This window comes from Lagopus leucura, unplaced genomic scaffold (genome assembly GCF_019238085.1).
Source record: "Lagopus leucura isolate 7727_CA_CO unplaced genomic scaffold, USGS_WTPT01 Super-Scaffold_73, whole genome shotgun sequence".
NCBI lineage: Eukaryota > Metazoa > Chordata > Aves > Galliformes > Phasianidae > Lagopus > Lagopus leucura.
Window position 1 is genome coordinate 22,329,219 of NW_024962252.1, and position 20,925 is coordinate 22,350,143.

Sequence of the window (20,925 nt, forward strand, 5' to 3'; positions counted from 1 at the left end):
GGGAAAAATAAAACCCCTAATAAACCAAACAGAAAGTAAAAAGGGTGCATCATTTGGAAGATCATGCTGCAGTCTGTGGATCTACCAATACATTCAAATACTTTGGTCACTTTAGGTTTTAATTAAAGCTATATGTGTTTCTTATGTTTCCTTGTGTATCTACCTTGTGTTTGACCTGGCAAAAGCATAAATAACAAATGGGAATATATTCCAGAAAATAAATCTGGAAAAGTCAGTTTGGTGATAAAGGATCTTTATTCCAAGAGACTATTTTTTGTAAGAAAATGTTATTTTGAAAACTGGAAGGCGTTGGGTATTCATGCATACCTCTGCTCATTAAAAAAAATAATCACAAACATGTAAGAAAACACACATTATATATTTCTGCATTTTTTCCATTTTCGTGACTCAGACTGTGTCACACTGTAATGCTGATCAAATATTGCAGTGAAAATACACTGTGATTATATTCTTTGAATATAAGCTGATGCTACAGCTGTTTGCGTATCTTCCAGTTCAGTCACTGGGTTACTCTTTGTATAACCACTAAGGTTTAAAACCAAATCTTTCAAATCTTTATTCGTTACTATAATTTATTTATTTATTTATTTTGCCCACAGTAATCCTTTTATACCTTGGTATAGAAGTTGATTATATCACTGCAAGTTTCTTACTTATTTCTTCATTCTCTTTCCTGTGTGGTGTGCAAGTAAGGGTTGGTACTTTCCATGATCTAACAATGAATAATCATCACTGTTGTTCTTTATCCACTCCTGAAATACTGTACACACTTTTTTTCCCCTAAAAACTAAGTGTTTGTGATTATCAGAGGTTTAAAATTTAAATTATAAATCCTAATTTTTAAATTTTGTCATTACTTTGGGTAATAATAGAAATTTGGAAACATGAGACTTGTCACTGTTTTCGTAATCTAATAAATAAATAAGCTTCTAATACATTCCTATTAATCAGAAAAAAAAAGCAGACTTGTTTCAAAGTCTTTCTCGTAATCTTTTAACAATGTTTAATAGAATGAAATTTTTGAAAAGCCAAGTTTTTATCAATACAGTATACGTCAAATAACAGAGTTATTTGAATCTGACATGATGCATTATTACATGATGCATGAATGCATTATAAGTACAGATTTAAAAGCAATTCCTAAAGTTTCTGTTTGAATATTATTGGTCCTTTCTCTAGCATTTTTTCTTCCTACTGTCTACTCTGCTTTTGTTATAGTGCTAGCAAGAGAGCACTAAAAGACCTAGGAGAAGAATTGTATCTAATCAGACATGATTGAAATAGGAGCTAGTGGCATGTCCAGTCAGGATTAATGTCATCTCCCTGTTTTGGTACCTCTTAACCTTCACACCATCAGCCTCAGTCAAAGCTAATCAGGGCCATTTGTTTTAATCCCAAGTTCACGAACCTGTTCATGAAGATAGCTGTCACCTTTTCATCTGTCAGCCATTCCTGTTATTACTTTAACAATGCGTTAATAAATATGAGATCTTCATAGTTTTGTATTTTTTTCTTCTATGTTTATTTCTTTTCTGACTTATCATTCCACAGGCAGTCCAGAAAAGTGGAAAGATACAGCAGCCAAAAACAAGCTAGGAAAGGCTCCGCAGCTGAAACAGAAAGGTAGGATTGATGAGTAAATGTCTCTTATGATCAAACTGATTGCAGTGTTCATGATATACATCTAATACTAAATTTGAAGCAGAATATGCATAACAATGCCATAAGCCATGTTGCCATAATTTACAGCCTTATTTATAGCATCCATTTTATTATCACTGCTTGTAGTGTTGTCAATACCATACAATTTTTCTGGCAGTCTCCATCATTGCAGATTAATTGGGAGGTAAAGACTAGCAATCATACATTTAGTAAGCCAAAGTATGAGACCTGTTGCCACTGTCTTGATCTCTGTAAGATGAAATTTGGAAATGCACAGCATATTTCATTAGTATGATACTCACCCTTTTCTGTGTTTTACCGTACTTGTTTTTCAAAACAATTGTCTGTGTTAAAATAACTTTAATAATGAGAAGAATACATGAGGAGACTAATAATTCAAGAGATATCTGATCAAATGATAAAGAAAGAGCTACACTGAAATCACACTCCTATATTCCAAGCTAGCAATTTCACATTTTAATATAAAAAATGTTAAATTCTATATAAAAAGATGTTGAAAAATTCTGTAAGCTGTCATTACATAAAGTTAATATGGACACCGATACTTTACCTTCTGCTTCCACTGAATTTTCTTGCGCATGCATTATTATTGTAACTTTCAGCTTTTACATTATAGTAGCAAATGCTTATGTACTCAAATTCTTAAGAACAAGTGGAAGAAATAAGGATACATGTTTAATCATGTGTGTGTGTGTCTGGTTAAGCCTGTGTGTTGGCTGAGCTAAGAGCAGTGAGGAGGACTGAGATCCTGCCTCTTCCAGAAGATTGGTGTTTTCTTGATGAACAAAGGGGCTCGTCTGTTTACATTGTGAGGATTGAAAAGCTTCCATGAATAACAAAGACACATTTTATTTTCAAAGCAAATACACATTATCTAGAAAAAAAGTGCAGAGCTTTTATTTTCTTTTACTGCTTCAAGGACCGGATTACTATTATTTTGGTTTTGAGGCTTCTGCTGTCCCAGCAGCAGTTTATTTCAATTTAGACCAGGCATATTGCCAGAGTTAAGGCTGAGGTCTTTGCTATCTTTAAAACAGCAGCAGTTTTGCCTTTCAGTTCATTACATCCATATTTTTCCCTATTTTTAACTTCTGAAAACTAAGGGAGCTCCTGGGACCAAGACTGCAGTGGTCTCAGTTGTTGGTAATCATGCAGGCTGAGTGGTTTTATGAACCTTGGCAAGAGGCTGAGAAAGAAGAAAAGATGAGAGTTGGATATAAAGTGATTGGGGTGGAAAATATGGAAACGTAAGCATTAAATGGACATGGGAACATAAAGGATGGGGAAGGAAAATGAAATGTAAGAGATTCTAAAGAAGGACAGTGTAAACAGAGTGGAAGAAAGTGTCAGATAAAAGGAAATCCCACAACATATGAGATTGGAGGAATTAATGTATCTGTCTGGATGTACATTCACATTTCAAACCTGGTATTTCAGCATCTGAGCTGAGTGCATCTTCCTTCTATGGATGTCAAGATCTAAAATACATACATCACTAAATCCCATGTGTTTTTTTAGTAATCTTATTTTATGGCTGGTGTGGATTATAATCTTGAAACCAAATTTCAGATATTTTTTCTGAAAGGAACTGATTTGAAAGAACTGTTCTTATGAGGGATTAATGCTGAATACATTAACAGCGCATGACTTTACCTCTAAGCGTGTAGTTACATTTGTGAAAATTGTTTTTAGAGGCATGAGCAATGTGTTTTTCTAATTAAGATGACCAGCCTAAGTCTGAAATTTTGAGATTTTTTTTCCTGGATATTTCAAAGCTTCTTACAGTTCTTATGCAAGTTACAACATACATTTGATGATATATTCAGGTATGTGGGAAAGAGTAAGTCTGGAGATAATGGTGAAATGTTGCTACAGTGTCTATATATACAGAATTTATATGGAATTTAATGAATTCATACTTTAATCATTGCTGTGCTGAGATAAATTCTTTTCCCATTTTGCGTTGATTAGTTAAGAGGTAATGCATAATTAACTTAATGTAGTCATTATCAAGAGATAAGTGGTGGTTGGTTTTTTTGTTTGTTTTTAAGACAACTTAAAATAACTATTTCACAGGCGAATAGGGAAACTAAGAAAAAAAAAATCTATTCTTTTTCTCCTTAAGTGAAGCAAGTTTCCAAAAGCGTCAGTCACCATAGCTCCTTTTTTATTTTCCACAATAGAAAAGTAAGCTCTAGCAATTTTAAGAACAGTGAACACAGGGCAACAAAGGAGTGTAGGGAAATGTTGAATTATGTTTTTTCCTTTTAATACTTCACAGCATATGGTGTAGATTTCTGTTTTCCATAAAATGATTAACTACTATTAGAAGTGACATGCAAAGTTCTAAACAAATTGAAGTGATACAGTTTAGAATTACATCATACTGTTAATTCTGCACCAGTGCCAGAAGATTTTGATAACAGGCAAGTAATTTGCTTGTCAAATGGCAAATATGACTCCATAGTAATTCTTCTACTATCCATTTCTATCTTGATCTAGCTTTTATTTTGTAATTTACTGATGTTATCTACAAGTAGCTCAGGTGCTCACAGAGAATAAGATACCAGCATGCTATCAGATTCCCTCTAATACCCCTCAACATGCTCAACTTGTAAGATCACATTCTTAAGTACTGTGATATTTTAGGAAATCAGTGTAAGAGGGGAAAAAAAAAAAAATCCCAAAAATTTACAAGTGTTTTAACAGTGCCCTTAATGGTTCAGTGAGATAAGCCTGAAGATGAGACTCAGTATTTTCTGAAGCAGCTAAACTCCTGTGAAAATAGAAGAAAATTTTATGCTTGTGTGAATGTGACTACAAAATAAAGTGGGTGAAAACAATTCATCAGAGTTCTGAAGTGTATTCATCCATCCCTAATTTCTTACCCTCAAAATACTAAATTTAAGGCTGCATAAACATAATGATACAGTTGTTAACTGTGCTTGCTATGAATTATGTAGGTCCCTGTACCAAAGGTGTGTTGGATTGGTACTGCACTCTTAGTTTTAGTTTTTCATAGTTCCACATGTGCCAGCATGTGGTTTTGTTGTGATTTATTTATCTGTTTATTTTTATTTATGTCACTGAAATATCAGTCTGAAAAGAAGGAAGCTTGATTTTCCTTGTGGGAAGGCAGATGTGGAACCTGTTGAATGCCCCTGTGGTCCATGGCCAGTTGAGTGACAGTTTGTCATGTTACCTTCCTCTGGGAGAAGCAGTGATACCAAGCAACAAGATACCAACATATTTTTGCTGTAATGTCATTTATCATAAGGTGTCATTTCTCTCTCAAATTTTCTCTCCTTAATTCCATCCTCTCTATACTTCTTAACTTCCCTCTCATTTCCTCAGTCACACACCAGCTTTTGTCTCCCATCCTTGTTCCTCTGTCTCATTCTCCAAATCAGATATTGTAGACTTCTTCATTTCTGCAACTGATCTTTCTTCTAGACCAGCATGGATTACATTTATATTTGAGACAGAACAGGCATTTTCAGATCGTAGCTCATCACCATCACCTTGAGCATCTTCTAAAATCAGGGAGTCAGTCCCTGTAAGAATGTTGCTGTTATTGCCAGAACGAATTAGGAGTTTAGAAAGTGTCAGGGTTTAAGAGAAAGATACAGCAAAAGGAACCAAATCCTATTTTTGTATCACCGTGGCAGGACTTCCATGTAGGCTGCCATTGGTAGGTCCTGAAACGAAACCTTTATTCTTGGTAGGCATCTGCGTAAATGTTATTTCAAATGCAATCTTTTTTTATTATTATTTATTTATTGTTATTATTAAGGATAATTTGTAAGCGTGTGATAGCTTTACATTACAAACTAGGCAGTCCCTTGGTTATTTTGATTGTAACTTCGGGGAAAGATGTGCTGTGTGTGTGCAGGGACAGTTCATAAATCTGGAGAAATTAGGAAATAGAAACCCACAATGAAAAGATATCATGAGTGGCTTTATGGACATTTCTGAAATAAAGGATGCAGTATTATCATTTACAGAAAGCTACATTGCCAGAAAACCCAGAACTAGTAAAAAGGCACAGCTGGACATTGACTTAGTCGCTCTCCAAACCTGAGATGTTCTAGGTTGTCTAATACTTGCAAAACACGTAATCAAACTACTAATCATTGTGCTGCTAATTACACTAACACGATTAATCGTTTTGCTGCATATTTTAATGATGTTTTCATCAGAGTTCCTTCAGAACTGTATAAGTGTGTCGGTTTCTGCCGCAGAAAGTTACTTAAATAGATTCTTTGCTTCAGACTCCTAAGGAAATTATGTGTGTGTGCAAATACCAGTTGTCCTTCTTTGGGACATTAATTGGAAGCCAGTTAATATTTTTGATAAAGACAGAAGGTATGTTTTGAAAACAGAAATGCTCTATGTTAAAACTAGGTATTTATAGCCTACTCTGTGCTAGCCCTTTTTATCTCATACATGTTATTAGCTTGTGTTTGCTGTTTGAGATGCAGCTAGGGTTTTGGCCAATGGTCTACCGTATTCAGTGCTCAGCAGTTCCACAAGTAGAGTGATGTGTATCTGCAGCAGTGAGTGTTCTGTAGTTTATTCTTTTGGAAATGGATTTATAATTTGAATTAATAACTTGGGTATGAAATGCCCATCCTGGCCCTGCAGCCAATGTTTGTGACATTCTTTGGTGGAGGGGGGCATGGGAAGGTGTGCCTAGAGCTAACAACTGAATAGTTTCTTTTTGGCCCTGATGTTTTAGGGGTCTGCTACCATGTCTTTCTAGAAGGGGATTTCCAGCCCCACGAACAACTGAACAGCCAGTCATTAGGGGAAAACATCACGCTCGCTCCAGGTCGAGTGAGCACTCTAGTGTCAGAGCCTTATGCTCTGTGCATCACCTTGCGCCTGGAGGTTCGGCTCCACCTTCTCCACTTCTGACAAGGTTGCTATTACATGTCCAGTTCAGCTTTCATGTTCTGCCTCCCAGGTGTCAGTGTGGTATTGTACTTTCCTGAGCATACATGGCGCGTTCACTCATCCTGGCACTGTAGATTATCCTCTCTTCATGGTATTTACACTTCCCCATATCCTTTATGCTGCCTATCTTCACCATCTAGATGGTACTTCTGTTGATCTTAAATAGTTACGCAGTGCAAGAGTAAAAAATCAGCTGTGTTTTGTCCTTCCATTGTTGTGTTTTGTTTTGTATCCATCTGAAAATTACTTAAGTATTTTGCTTCAACACCATGCAGGAAATCACATCCTTTTCTGACTGCTAAATCTCAGTCTTAAAGAAAGTCAGTTGATCTACATAGTATGAAAGCTAAAATTAATTTGAACTTGTACAAGTGCATTACTTAAAACAGCAAGTTATCTACTTGCCCCTTAGCACAGTAGATAAACAGTGCTTTTCTGCAGTAGTTAGTATGGTACTACTGTAGCTGACAAGGATGCTTACTTAACAAACTGTCCCTCTCAGCAATCTCCTTCTTTTCACCTTTGGTTTACTTCCTTGAGCTTTTTCTCTGGTTATTACCAGTGGCCCTACCTATTACTAATGCAAACTTACAAGCATTCTAAAAGTGCCCACTATGTTAAAGGTGCTGTATGTGTGTGTAAGAAGACAAGAAGCCGAAGTGCTCTGAAATAGTGGTAGGTACAATTCAGCCAAAGTCAAGGGGATTACAATATTTGCTTAGGTAAAAATACTGAAAATCTTATACATTGTTCTGTTCACTTTCCAGTTCGTGCACACACAGACACACACACACACATTTAAAGATGTTTTTCCTTGTTTAAGTTCAAGGAAAAATAACCCATTGTGCCGTGGCATTAAAAGCTTGCTGTCTAGTTCTGTGATCTTGTGCAATAGGGCATCATCACGAAGGGAACATGAAAGTCAATGAAATATAAAGGTGACATATTGTGCTGTCTTTGTACCAGTAGAGGAGAACAATAATCATAAATGATTTTTAGAAAATTGCTTTTAGTTGAGTGTTTTTCGACTTGTACTTTCTCAAAACAGAAAAAAACAGAAGGATAGAGAATTTTTCTCATTAGATGGAAGGCAGTTAGAAAAGCTAAACGTGAAGCCATAGAAGTTGATTAGTTGTCCAGTCCTGAATACATGCATAAGGCATACATCAAATGCAAATTTTTCAAACTCATCTTCTCTATTTGCAGTTTAATTTGTGTCTGAAAATAATAATATATAAATTCTCTTCCTTTGGGTTATTTTATTTTATCTTCATTTCATCTGCAGAATACATCAAGGAAGTCCCACCCAGTCTCCTCCTGCAGACACATCCTTCAGCAGTCGCAGGGGAAGACAGCTACCGCAAGTTCCAGTAAGAAGTGGCAGTATAGAGCAAGGTATCAAATAATGAGCTTATGATGGCTCTAACTCTTTGCCTTCTTACTTTTCTTTGCTTTACTTAAATTCTGCTTTCACAGCTACATGTTAAAAGCTATAACTCTGCCAAATAGAAGAGAATGAAAGCATATTTGTAGTCTGGAAAGTCTAGTAGATTTTGAGTGGTGGGTTACTATATGTGGTTTAACTGCCTTAATTTTCTAGTAGCCTTTTATATTTGTCTGCTTTAAAATTCCTGTTAGAGTCATGGTAGTTTCCATGAACACATCTAGTTTGTATTCAGCCGAAGAAATCTGGAGCAAATATTTTGACAGTGTTATTCAGTTCTTATTTTATGGTTTGTATTAATTGCTGTGTATTGTTTACATAGACTAATCATAAACAAAAATCACAATATGAAAAATTCCTTTTGGAGTGGGACAAGTTCAGTGATTAAAGAATTAAAACAATCAGTGCAAGAAATATCAAGGCACGGTTCATCAGCTCTTACATTATTAAGAATAAATTGATTGGGCAAAGAGCGCTGCTCTTTTTTGAAAATGACAATGAAGACTTAGTGGCTGTGGGAGATGGTTTTTACAAGCTAACATCAAATAGGTGTAAATATTGCTGCTGCCTTTTCTAGCAACGTATTACACACACAGCTTGAACTATTATAGAAAAATCAAATGGACATAAAATTAGTTATAATTTCACAGTAGGTAATATGTGTGCATTCAGGTTTTCTTTTGTGTTTAAAAGCCCATTTTTCTCGTTAACAAGCAACAACTAAAGGTTTTCTTCTGTGTGAAAATGAAAGAAATGTTTCAGATGATTATGTGTTGTGCCTCAATGAACCTTATTGTGCCTTACTGAAGATGGCAGATCTTTTTCTTAAATAGGTAATAGTGCTGACTATGACCTTTTAATCATGTTAGATTGCTGTATTTTTTTGTATGATGTACAGTCACTCGCGTTAACATAGATAGTCACTTTGCATTACTTTTATTAGACTGAACTGTGATGGCATAGTACACCTTTAATTAACATACATTAAAATGTGTTCTTGTTTTATACGTGTGTGTATTCTGAATGGTTAAAATACTAATACAATATTTTTTCATTTAAAAGTTTACTTTTGAGACTTTTTATTGTGTTTCGTAGTGAACTAAGGACTGTCTTGATTATAAACAAGTTTGAATATACATATACAATTTCTATTTCTACATACTAGTAAGTGACAGCTTTTTAGGGAAGTGTAATGAAAGGTGCATTTCAAATTTCTTTCATCTGCAATTTCAGAACTTGGTACAATATACAATGACAATTCAGCTTTTAATTTATTTTGGTTTTCCTGTGGGTATTTGTCTGTTATCTTTCAGCTGTTCTTGGTAACTAGTGTGTTGGGAACAAAATGCTAGTTTATGTTTTGTTAAAAACTTTGGAAGTGAATGTAGAACATGTGGAACTAAGTAGAGAAGAGGTTGTATGAGGTATGCAGAAGAGCAAAGAAAAAATGAACTTTAAACAGAAGGCAAAAGCTGCTGTTGGTTTTAAAAGCTGTCAGTGCCATGAATATCTGTAACACAGTGCTGTTTCACTGAACTCCTATTCGTGTTTGTGGTTCATATGCTTGCGCCATATGTAGAAAATAAACAAATAGGTTATTTACTTTGTTATGCATCATATACCGCCGATGTCAATATGGCAGTGGAATTGAAGGCTGGACAGATTTTCTTCTTTACATAGTATTTTGATTTTGTGTGATTAGCTTATCCATTTGAAAGAAAGATTTTCTGATAATGCCCAGGTTTTACACACTGTTCAGACTGAGAGTGTATTTACAGGGAAGTACTAAATTTAATAGATTTTGCAAAATATTTTTAAATGTTTTGACAGTATCATGTGATATAAGCATATTAGTATGTATAAACTTAACCTTCTCTAGGTGAGTAGCTTCAGTGAGGCTATAAGAAATAATATTTGCTCTGATTTTCTGTATCAGATTCTGTTATCAGTTTCACCTCTTTAATTCCTGCCGCGTGAATATCAGAGTTTCATGAGTGATTAGAAGTGCGTTGACTCTAGTTACAATTGAATCTCAATATATTTGTCCATGAAAGATTTTCATTCACTGTACTTTGAACTGAAATGTGACTTAATTTGATTTAAGTTTGCAGTCACCATGGGTACAGAAAATGTCAAAATCCAGTGTGATCTATAAATGTTACAAGAAGTAATGTTTGAAAGTTCTTTGCATTTTCTTCATTTAAAAATGAAGCTCCTTATTGGTGGTCAGTGTTGATATCCTGCATTTCAAGGAAATACAATGTGATGTACTGTAAAGTATCATTTTTGTGGTAAAGCACTTTCTTACACTACACATACACTGTAATTTTGTTATGTCAGAAGGGTTGAATATAGATCATATCAATCTATATCTGTTTTGCAAATCATAGTAATTGTTATAGAAAGATTGAATGACTTTATATCAATACTGTTGTTGTTTTTTGTTGACTGTTTACATATTCAGGAAGTATACAGGAATTGAGTAATTTTTTTACTCTTTGAAATTCTCATTGTGGAAAATATGAGAGTTAACAAAGAAGCAAGAGTGGCTGTGGTTTTCTTGTCAAGAAAGTGTGATATTTTCTCTTTTTTGTCGCAGATGATAACCCACATGCTAATAAGGCTTCTCCTAGGACTAACGGTGAATCTTAGACATTCCATTCTTTCATTATCAAGTTTAGAACTAAAAAACAATGGCTATTTCTTTGCTTCTATCAAGCAATATTGTCTTAGTTACTGCTTTGGTTTTAGAATTATAAACTGTCAACTTGTGACTTAATTGAATAGGTCTACTCACTACTCTACCACCGGTAGATCTACTTCGTAAGAGAACAAAGTCTTGTAGGAAGACTAATCTTCCCCATTCTGTTAAAGATATAAAGGTGCATGTACTACCAATCAGGAACGGGGAGAAAAAGTAGAAGAAAAAGTTCAGTAAAAGGATAATCTAATAACCTCAATATAGCATAATTGCGTGCACACACACACACACACACAAAAGAAAACAATGCAAAAAAAACAATAAAACCAAGCTCTTTGGTGACTGTTCTTAAGGAGATAGCTACTTTGCCTAGTTATGAAAAAACTAAAGTCATGTTGGTTATTTTCTCTTGAAAGTGTTCTGTCTTAAATTTTTAGCCACGCCAGTACATACAGATGTTTTAAAGAAGTTACAGTTAAGATTGTAGGCTCCTGTGTTTGTTAGAGAACATGATTTTTATTTTAATCACTGTGGTATTCAAGGAGGCCATGGCAATATGTTTCTCTTTGCAACTCCATTAAGCAGTAATTTCCACACTGGGTTGTTAGTGCAACTGAAGATCTTGAGATGCTTGAATATGAAAGTTAACTCTGATTTAGGCATGTCTGTTTGTGTTTTCTAAAATTCACAATATAGTAGTATTTACCTTAACTTGTGCTGCAAGTGAAGCGTTAATTGTTCTTTGTTTTAACTGAAAATTCTATATAATGATCTGATAATACAGAGATATTTTGTTACTAAAGCAATAAAATCTAAGCTGTGATATGGACAATTCTGTGCTCTCCATATATTATCTTTTGCCAATTTGCAATAGAGTTGCATCAGAGTTTATTTGCATCATGTTTGATAGAACTGTGCAAATCACTTAAGGAAGCTAAGAGGGGTGGGAATTCTTCACTGACTTTTTTGTCTGTTCGTACAACAGATCTGTTGTATAGTTGCACAGCTTTTAAATGGCACTTTTGTATAAAGTATACTTCTGTGATCTTTACACTACCATTTTATCTCACACCAACTCTCAGATCTCATCAGGATTTTCACTTGAATAGGGTGGGTCTCTGCACTTCTGCATAACAATTAATTACTAATAAAGCCTGAAGCTCTGTGTGACTTGTTTACACTCCTTTTTAGCAATGGTAGATACTGTTAGGAAATGTAACAAATGAAGAAAAAACATGTCGTATACTATTGAAATCTTTGAACCAATAAGATAAATGCGTGATGATGGTTTGTAGTATAAAAATGAGCTAATTCAAGGAGAGCAGGTCTTTCTCCAGGTGTCTGCTTCTGTTTGATGCCTCACAGCTTGGTTTCGCTTTCCCAGCTTCAACAGTTTCATGTTCAAAAATCATGTAATGGGAATAAGAACTGCAATAATCAGCAACCTATTTACATACAAAGAGTACCAATAAACATAACTGAATTAGAATGTTTATATGTTTCCAATGGCAGGTATTTACAGAAGTAAGCCTTATGCAGTGATCATTAGAAAAATGAAACTCTGACCAGCATTAGGTATTACTGTATCTTGGCTTATGTCAGAAAAAGCTGCATAGCTCTTGTATATGCAGGTTGAAGTGCATGTGTGTGTGTGCAGCTGTTTCATGAAGCAAAGTCAGACTGGAATCTCTGTTGGTAATGAATGGGAGATGCTTTTATGAAGTTCATGTCTATAATATATACATAAAGTATGTGTACAAATCTTCAATGGTAGTCACAACATCCACGAATGAAATGTTTCAATATCCTGTGTTCCTTTTAGCAAACAGGAATCATAATTTCATATGGAAAATTAACACATTGAGAAATAAGGGATTAGAGTTGCAAGTATCTTTGTATATTTAATTAAGATCCTTAAAAAAAAAAAGGAAAAAAACAGTTTCATGTGTATGTGAAGTGAAATGTAATTGCAGTGAGAGTCTGGCTTGAGTGACGGTAAAAGATCAAATGCTTGCAGTTAAGACCCTGTCTTAGATCCATCATTGACTGGAAGAAGAAGAAGTGATTTCAATTTTAGATTGTAGTCTTCTAGCACTGTTTGTTTTGTCTTCATATTTCTGGTTTTATTTTGAAATTCTTAGGTGACACTGCATATTTTGAGGCAGCTTGTGGAATCTTTACTCTCAGCATTGCTAACTCTTGCAAATTAATTCAAGGCTCGTAGTCTTTAATGTTTTCCTTAAACACCTTAAAGACCAGTTTTCCATGGTTGAGTGGTTATTGAGTATTACAGATTTCCATTAACAGAAGATAAATTTGCAATACTCAGAATTTCAGGAAAGGCATCAGAAACTAAAACTGGGTGATGTCTTTCAGAAGTCAGAATGATACTTAAAGCAATGTTCATAAATTTCGATGTGAGAATACTGTTTTAGTGGAATATTTAAGGAGTCCACAATCTGGTTCTCAGTAACTTCATTGTTCCTGTTAATTTTGAAGAAAACGTCACAGGCTTTATTATTTGTCATGGTTTGTCATTTTAATTTTCTGCATTACTTCTGCATATGCCAGAGTACTGCTTATTGTACTTGCCATTGTCACACGTAACACATTTCTTTCTCTAACCTTAAATTTGCTGATTTCTTTTTCTGTTTCCATCATTCCGTGCATTTAATTCATTGAAGAACAAGAGAATTATTACTCTTCCACAAAAGGTAAATATGTATTTTTTTTTTTTAAACAAATGTTTGGCAACTGTTAATACTGGCTTTTCTATTAGTATATTCCATGTTAGTTTACAGCATTTACTTAATAGCATTTAACAGGTGAAAATTATGTTTCTCAAATATTTATGTGTTTTTATCCCTCTTTAGAATCTGACAGTGGTTTATTTTGTGATTTCTAGATTTCCTATAAAAATAATAGACTTACAAGGAGCAGTAATGGTATTTTAAATGGTAAAGAAGCTGCTTTTAATGATTTAAAGTTCATCCACAGATGAAGTTTTAGCTACTAACTTCCTGAGCTCTGCACAGCTGCTGGTTCCAATACAATCATAACAATGCAGCTACAGCTCTTGGCATCTATGAAGGATGTTTCCTAGATCTGGGCTTAGGAAGAGCTGAAGTGCTAATGACCAGAAACTACCTTTTTCTCTACTATCTATCTCTACTATCTATCTCTACGTAGGCAGAGATTTTTGAAGAAAAGTTAGTTCAACCTGAGCTGTGTTTTGTTTGCATGGCAAGCCCCTGACACTCAGAAAGCTGAGTGTGTTGTAGGGCAGGTTTCTGCGTGCTGGCAGACAATCCTCACAGGTGCAGTTTTGACCTCCTGTGAATCCCCCCTGGCATGTGCTGATATCAGTGAATTGGTGAGCAGTAACAAAAGTTCTTCAAGGCTTTGCCATGAAGTGACAAGTGCAGCTTGTCACACCCATGCCAAGATGTGTTCCCCAGAAATCCTATTTTTTTCTGAAAGCTGGAGTTATCTTGAAGTCAGAATGAATCTTGGAGAAAAAGAACATTTTAGTCTCTCCAGTGTTAATAACAAAATGCTAACCTGCATGAACACTAATGCAGCAATTTTAACTTTTTCTGAATTTGAGTCCTTCAGCTATCGGGCTGTTCTGGTTTGAATACAGGCTTTGGTGGATTGTGTCTACTACAACTTATTTGCTTTTGAAGGGCTGGATCCCACTGATGTGTTCATACTTGCTGAAGTGAAATACAGCAGCTACTCCACTAGGCATGTACTCTGACATCCATGTCAATACTGAGGAGTATGTTTTCACCATATTTTTTTTTTTTTAATTAGGTATTAGCAATTGGACATTATTTTGCAGTGTTAAGTATGTACTATGAAATGTCTTGAGAAAGTACTAAAAATGGTTGATTTCATAATTGTATCTGTCACTTTTGCTTTCTTCATTATTTATATTTCTCCCAAACAGAACAATACAATTAATTGTGACAGTTTATTGTTTGTGACTCTTCAAGTTCACAAGCCTTGCTCTGATTTGGACTGAGAAACTAGAACATGGCTTAACAGGTTTGTGAAAGAACTTGTTTCCATGAGATTTTGATAGATTTGGCCCAGGTTTTGGGAAGTAGAAGGTCGTGGGGCACTCCAGCCACAGGGATTCCTGTGGCTCATGGGAGTTGAATGCAGATTAGAAAAAATAGGTGGGCAAAAGAGGTGCTGGGCAAGAGGAGTGGCAGCACTTCCGGGGACTGTGCATAACCTGATGTTCAGCTGATTTACTTTAGTAGGCCATTATCACCTCTGACTTCCCCAGTGCATTTAAGAAATAAAAGTAAAGGAGAAGAGATAGATGTGGGATGTGAGTCAAGAGTTAGAGGATGTCATGTAGCAAGGGACACAGCCATGAACCAAATAGTATACTGCAAATGTGAGTCCTTGAACAGAACTTGAGAAAGCCACAGCATCTTCTAGTCAGGTAGAGGGGCAAAATCTGCTCCCTTGCTGTCTACGTGTAGATGATATGTACTTTTAAGAAGCATATATAGAGAGAAGTGATAACAAATTCTGTGTATTCAAAAAATATACAAAAATTGAGTTTTCAGTGTTACTAGCCTTATATTTCAAAACATTCATCTGCTCATGATTTCAAAACTCAGTTTTTTTTTTTTTTTTAAGTTTCCCAATTCAGCTTTTTGTGAATTTTTGAAGTCCTGAAACTTTTCATAGGGATTCTTCATAATATGCAAAATTCAGCCTGAAGGTTGAGGAAAAAATTACTTAGAGAATCTCTATTATTTTTGAAATGTTTCATCCTCATCCACTGCTGGTGTCAGCTCTCTGTTCTGTGCTGCCCAGCCAGCCATGAGTTCTTCCTTCCTTTCTCCCTTTCCTTACCTGCTGCACTAGGGAATTCTTCCATCCAGATCTCACTGCTGCCTTATACTGACTTTATTCTGGATATTGCCTTGCATAGTTTCATCTCCAGCTTCCACCTTTCTCAAATCTGATACCATTTTATTTAGTTTTGTTTTTGTTTCCAGTTCCCATCCATGGAACATCTAAGCAGCACAGAGAGATGAAATTCCTGGCTTTTCAGTGTAGATCAGCATGTATACCTTTATATGAAGACTAACAGTGAGGAATAGGTTGATCTGTGTTGGCTTCTGCAGTAAGCACAGTTCCCCATTCTTCTGCAGGAACATGCGCTGTTTCCTTGACTGGGCACAAATGGGGAGAAATCTGCATGAGAGCAGAGCATTGATTCCTGTTGCTAATTAGCAGTGCACTAACAATCCTGGCAATAGATTCCTCTGGCTTCTGTCAGCAATCCAATATTTGTTATGGTGTCTGGAGATGGCCTGAGCCTCAGTTTCTTGATAGAACAAATTAAATCAATTTCATTTTTAATGCATAGGCATTTAGGGGCATGGTTGGAGTTAAAAGAACTCATAGAAAGCTGCTTCTTATTAGATAAGTTTTCATTTCAACTTACTTTTCAGTAGCTTCCTTTCTGTAAGCAAATCTGTCATTTTAGACTTCCAGATTTTTTCACTTGAAGTTTGTATCATGAAGAAAACGTGATATCTGATGGTAAAGGTTACAGCCTTCTTAACTCCTGGTGCCTTATTATTATTTACCTTACTCCATCAATTAATAGCTCAGGTAAGACTTGGAGGTTGTACTGTGTATATAATTTTCTTTGTGTTTTCACCATCTTGAACAGAGATATGCATAGTGCCTCAAACTAATTCCATGTTTGTTGAGTTTGTCATCTTTACCTGAAATGATATAACCAGTGCGAAAACATCCATAGGTTTTCTATAGCCTTGAAGAGACCAATATGATTATCAGCTTTAATTATAGATGTGGTAATACCACTTGTCATTCTGGCATTAGTTTTCTGGCCCATATTTTAATTTGAGTAGGAATACCCTTTTAGGAAGGAATTTTCACTTAATCACTGTCAGTGTTGGAAATTTGTTTTTGTGCTTAACCACCTGGTTCTTTTAAACATATGCTGTATTACTTATCTGGCCTTACCTATTTTATCCTAGGTACTGGATTTTATTGAATGTGTCCACTCAATCAAAGGGCCTTCTACTCACAGTAGTCTTCTCCTGTGTAAATAATTACAGACCACAGTCAATTAACAAATCTACTTTCTTTTTAGTCATTCCTTAAATCTCTTTCTGCAAAACTGTGTTACGGACTTTGTGGCTTCTCCCTGAATCTTTTCCAAGAAGAGTATGCTTGGATTGACAGTCTGCTGGAATTACAGTCTTCCTAAAATATCTGAATCCACTGACACTAAATTATCTTCCAGTTTCCTTTCTCTCTACTTTTATGTCCTAGAGCTCCTTATCACGTTATGGCTTTTAAGAATTTCTCGGTTTTACATGTACAGAGGCTTATCTTCATATACATTGCCAGTGTTTCCCTTCTCTCTTGCTTTATTACTAGCTAGGTAACAGCAAGTCTCTGTTTCCAAGATAGTGATATTTTGCTGGAGCTGCCTATGTAAACAGTGAGTGTTGGGCAGAAAATAATTTTCCTAGGAATTTGATGATGATCAGAATCTAAGACAGTCACACTGCTGTAAAAGAGATCTTTTCAGTGCTAAAATAATTGTAATCCCTTTTCTCAAGTGTATGAGTGGTTTCTTTTTTAAATGTAATCAATTGTCAAGCTTCAAAGCTTTCCAAAGTCTGCAGAATTGAGGCTGTCTGTGATATTTTTTGTAATGTGGAAGAGATGGATATGTAAATGTACAAGCTTACTGGTTTAAGACCAGAGCTAGTAAGGACTAGCTTCATACAAGTTCAGTATTGCTCCTGTGATACAGTCTATACATACATGAGCCCACACTTCATATACTGAGCTATCAGCTTAGTAGATAGCTGCCATTTAAGAAATCATGCAAATGATATCTACTTTGATACTTCTTTGAAAACTTAAAGAGGAGACTTAAAATCTCAAAATTACTTCAGTTTATTTTGCAGTGTTCACTACTGTTCTTGCAGCTTTTATAGTAGTCACTTTCATTCATAAGACTGGAATGTTTTAGATACCAATGCAGGTTGAATTCATTTTAAAGTCAGATTTTATGCATTATTAGATTCACAGATTTCAGATTGCAGAAGTATGCCATATGCAGCATTATCTACAAATAAAGTTGTGAAGTATTTCTAAAAAAAAAAATACAAAATTCTGCCTTTTCATCTATCTGCCATAATATATGTGATTTGTTAGTACAGTGTATTGCTCATTGTTCTGTTATTCTGTACATAATTGAAAGGATAGGTAGTATTCTAACCAGGCCTAACCTCTGTATTTTTTAATCAGCAGATAGGGGATAAAATATGCCCACAGTTGTCTGAGGATAGAGATAGAGATGTTAGGCTGTTAAACAGTTAATGCTATCAGATGCAATTCTGTAAACCATGCCATAGTGATGACATATTATAAGGAGTATGACTGTATATAAATTCTATAATCTCTTGAAAAAATTAAGAAATGGCTCTTTCTTCTTTCAAAAACAATCAAAATAACAAAAACAACAAAACCACACCTATTGTCCTATCCTAATTTTCCTTCCTGGATAGGTTTCAGGCTGAAAATTAAAGAGCTTCAGCCATTTTCATTAGTTTATTCCCTACCTCCTTTAAGTCACATTTTTTGGATTTGCGTATTTTAGACAATCAAAATAGAGCATGTATTTTAAATGCTTTTAGTCAAAAAAAAAAAAAAAGAAAGAAAATCTCTTTCCCTATGCTGGAAACATATACCAAGAACTGTCTTTAATGTTGTAGAAAACTACTTTTATCAAAAGAAATGCATGCAACTTCTTGAGATTATAGGTAAAAAAAAACCAAACAACTCTTCCATTATGTATTTATGTTAAATTGTTCTTTTTCTCATACCATTATCAACTCTACAAAGATTAGAAATCCAGATGTTTAGTTATATTTCCAACATGTGACTTACTTAGAATCCTGCAAGATATTTCATGAATTACAGTGCAGAGTGCCCGGTGTTCAAAAGGATCTCTTAAATGACATCTGAAGAAAAGACCCAGGAACAGCTGGTACGCTTCTGGGTTAGGAAATAGTCTTAATCTTAGGAGACCGTGTTTTCTGCTTTCAGTCCCATTCACAGTGGAAGGTAGATGGGACTTAGCAGTGAGTTCAATCATAAACCAAATGCTAACTAGAGAACTTCTGCTTATTTGATGGAAAACTATTCAGAATTATGCTAGGCATAGTTGGTTAATTATTGGTAGGTCAGTACAGTGGGTTGACTTCAGCCAGCAATTACGCACCCACAATTTCCTCACTCCCTGTTCCATCCACAGCTAGGTATGTGAGGGAATTGTAAGAGCAGAAGTGTGTAAAAATGTGTGGGCTGTTGTGGGCAGAGTTAAGGACAGTTTAGTAAGTGAAAGGAAAAAAAATTCAAACTACCAAGTGATATAAAAGCAATTACTTACAATCTTCCACCAGTGGACAGATGCCCATATAGTCTCCATGTAGTGGCTACCTTTGAAAGACAGTTTTATCACTGAATGAGAAACAGAAAAGGCCCTAATATTGTCCAAGCACTGCTCAGCAATAGCTAAGACATTTAAGTGCTGCATATCTGAAACAAAGCACTGTATGGGATGCTGTGGAGAAAATTAACTCCATCCCAGACAGACTCAGTACTCTCGAGATTACAGGAGTCAGAATGGTTTCCAAGCAAAGTAAGGGAGTTGAAGAATAATATTTTGATTCCATTTGTATGTCTGTCTTTTTTTCATGGCTTTATTGCTTATATACATTATTATTCTACAATCTCCACATAGTTTACCCAAGAAAACTCCTTACAATGAAAGCTTTTCCTCTACATGTGCACCTCTTATTTAAGCAGTTTACTCCATGAGTTCTCTATTTTCAACACTTCTTATGCTGTTTGATCTCAGATCTGATTGAGCATCTCTGAAAGTGATGAGAGTGATAGCTCTTCAAAGCGTGACTGATGCACAACTGATGTTGGTGGTAGTTGTACCACTAATTTGAGATACTTGTGTTAAATCTTCATATTTTGAATTCTAGGGACACTGTCAAATTCAGAGTTTGGGGATTTCTATGCTTCAATATGTAGATTACTGCATAGTTCTCCTTCTCAAGAGCTCTGGGAAGAGCACTCTGTAAAGAATAAAGTAGATCCATATTTTTTCTCAGAGATAGGTTAAGCTCTTGAATAATTGTTTATGTCAAATTTTCATTACCTGTGATAACCAGCTGTGTTCCAAGAAAGAACTGTGTATGTATGCTGGTGTTTCTTATATTTATAATTAGTTCTTATAATTCTTATTGTACATCTTCTGCTCATGTGCTTTTGCTCCTGTGTTAGTTTTTGGGTTTGTTTTTTTTTTTTTCTTTTTTCTGATAAAAATTTAAAGAGTAGACTGCTCTATTTTTCAGGCAGACAAAACTTTCCATCACAGAATTGAACCAGATATATCGTACACTTAGATGTGCATGGTGAGCAAAGCTGGAAAGAATGCAGTTGTAATTTCTAGATTGCAATGCCTTACTTAGAAGTACATTGATAACCAATTGTTTTTAGCTAATAGCTAATGGCACGTTTTGCTTCTTACACAAAAACAGATTTCTTTCGGAGTCTTTACATCAACTTAACAGTCCTCACTACTTGTTCTCATGCTACTTCGTATAATGGCATCCATTAATGCAAAACATAAGTTTTCGATTAAGATTTAAATACGAGCATAATCCAAAATTACTGAGTTAAGGTTGACTTTTTACTCGATTTTGACTACAGTACTTTTCGTGCATACTTGCTGGAATAGTAGGCATTGCATATTATACTTCCTCAGGTATCATAAGTTAGCAGGGTGAAGCACCTATCAGTCACATGGTGAAACGGTTATTTTTAGAGTAACTGTAACCTGTGCACAGTACACATATAGGGCTAAATTTTTAAAGGGGTCTCGATATTCCCTCTGATTTTTATATCCTCAGTCTATTTCATGAATATATGATAAGATTGAGATATCTGAGTTTTTGACTTCAGTCACTAATTGACATATCTTAATCCTTTCATATATGTCCATAAAATGAGAGGCCGTCTTTAAAAA

The 20,925-nt window shown here is 35.1% G+C and overlaps 1 protein-coding gene across 1 annotated transcript in view; it reads left to right on the forward strand.

The window, feature by feature from the left end:
- RIMS1 (regulating synaptic membrane exocytosis 1) overlaps positions 1-20,925 on the forward strand; it is a 184,833-nt gene that overhangs the window by 90,080 nt on the left and 73,828 nt on the right. Inside the window, exons 19-20 of the mRNA XM_042879863.1 lie at positions 1,573-1,644; positions 7,946-8,055. Of these exons, the coding sequence (XP_042735797.1) occupies positions 1,573-1,644; positions 7,946-8,055 (182 nt within the window). The remainder of the gene's footprint in view (positions 1-1,572; positions 1,645-7,945; positions 8,056-20,925) is intronic.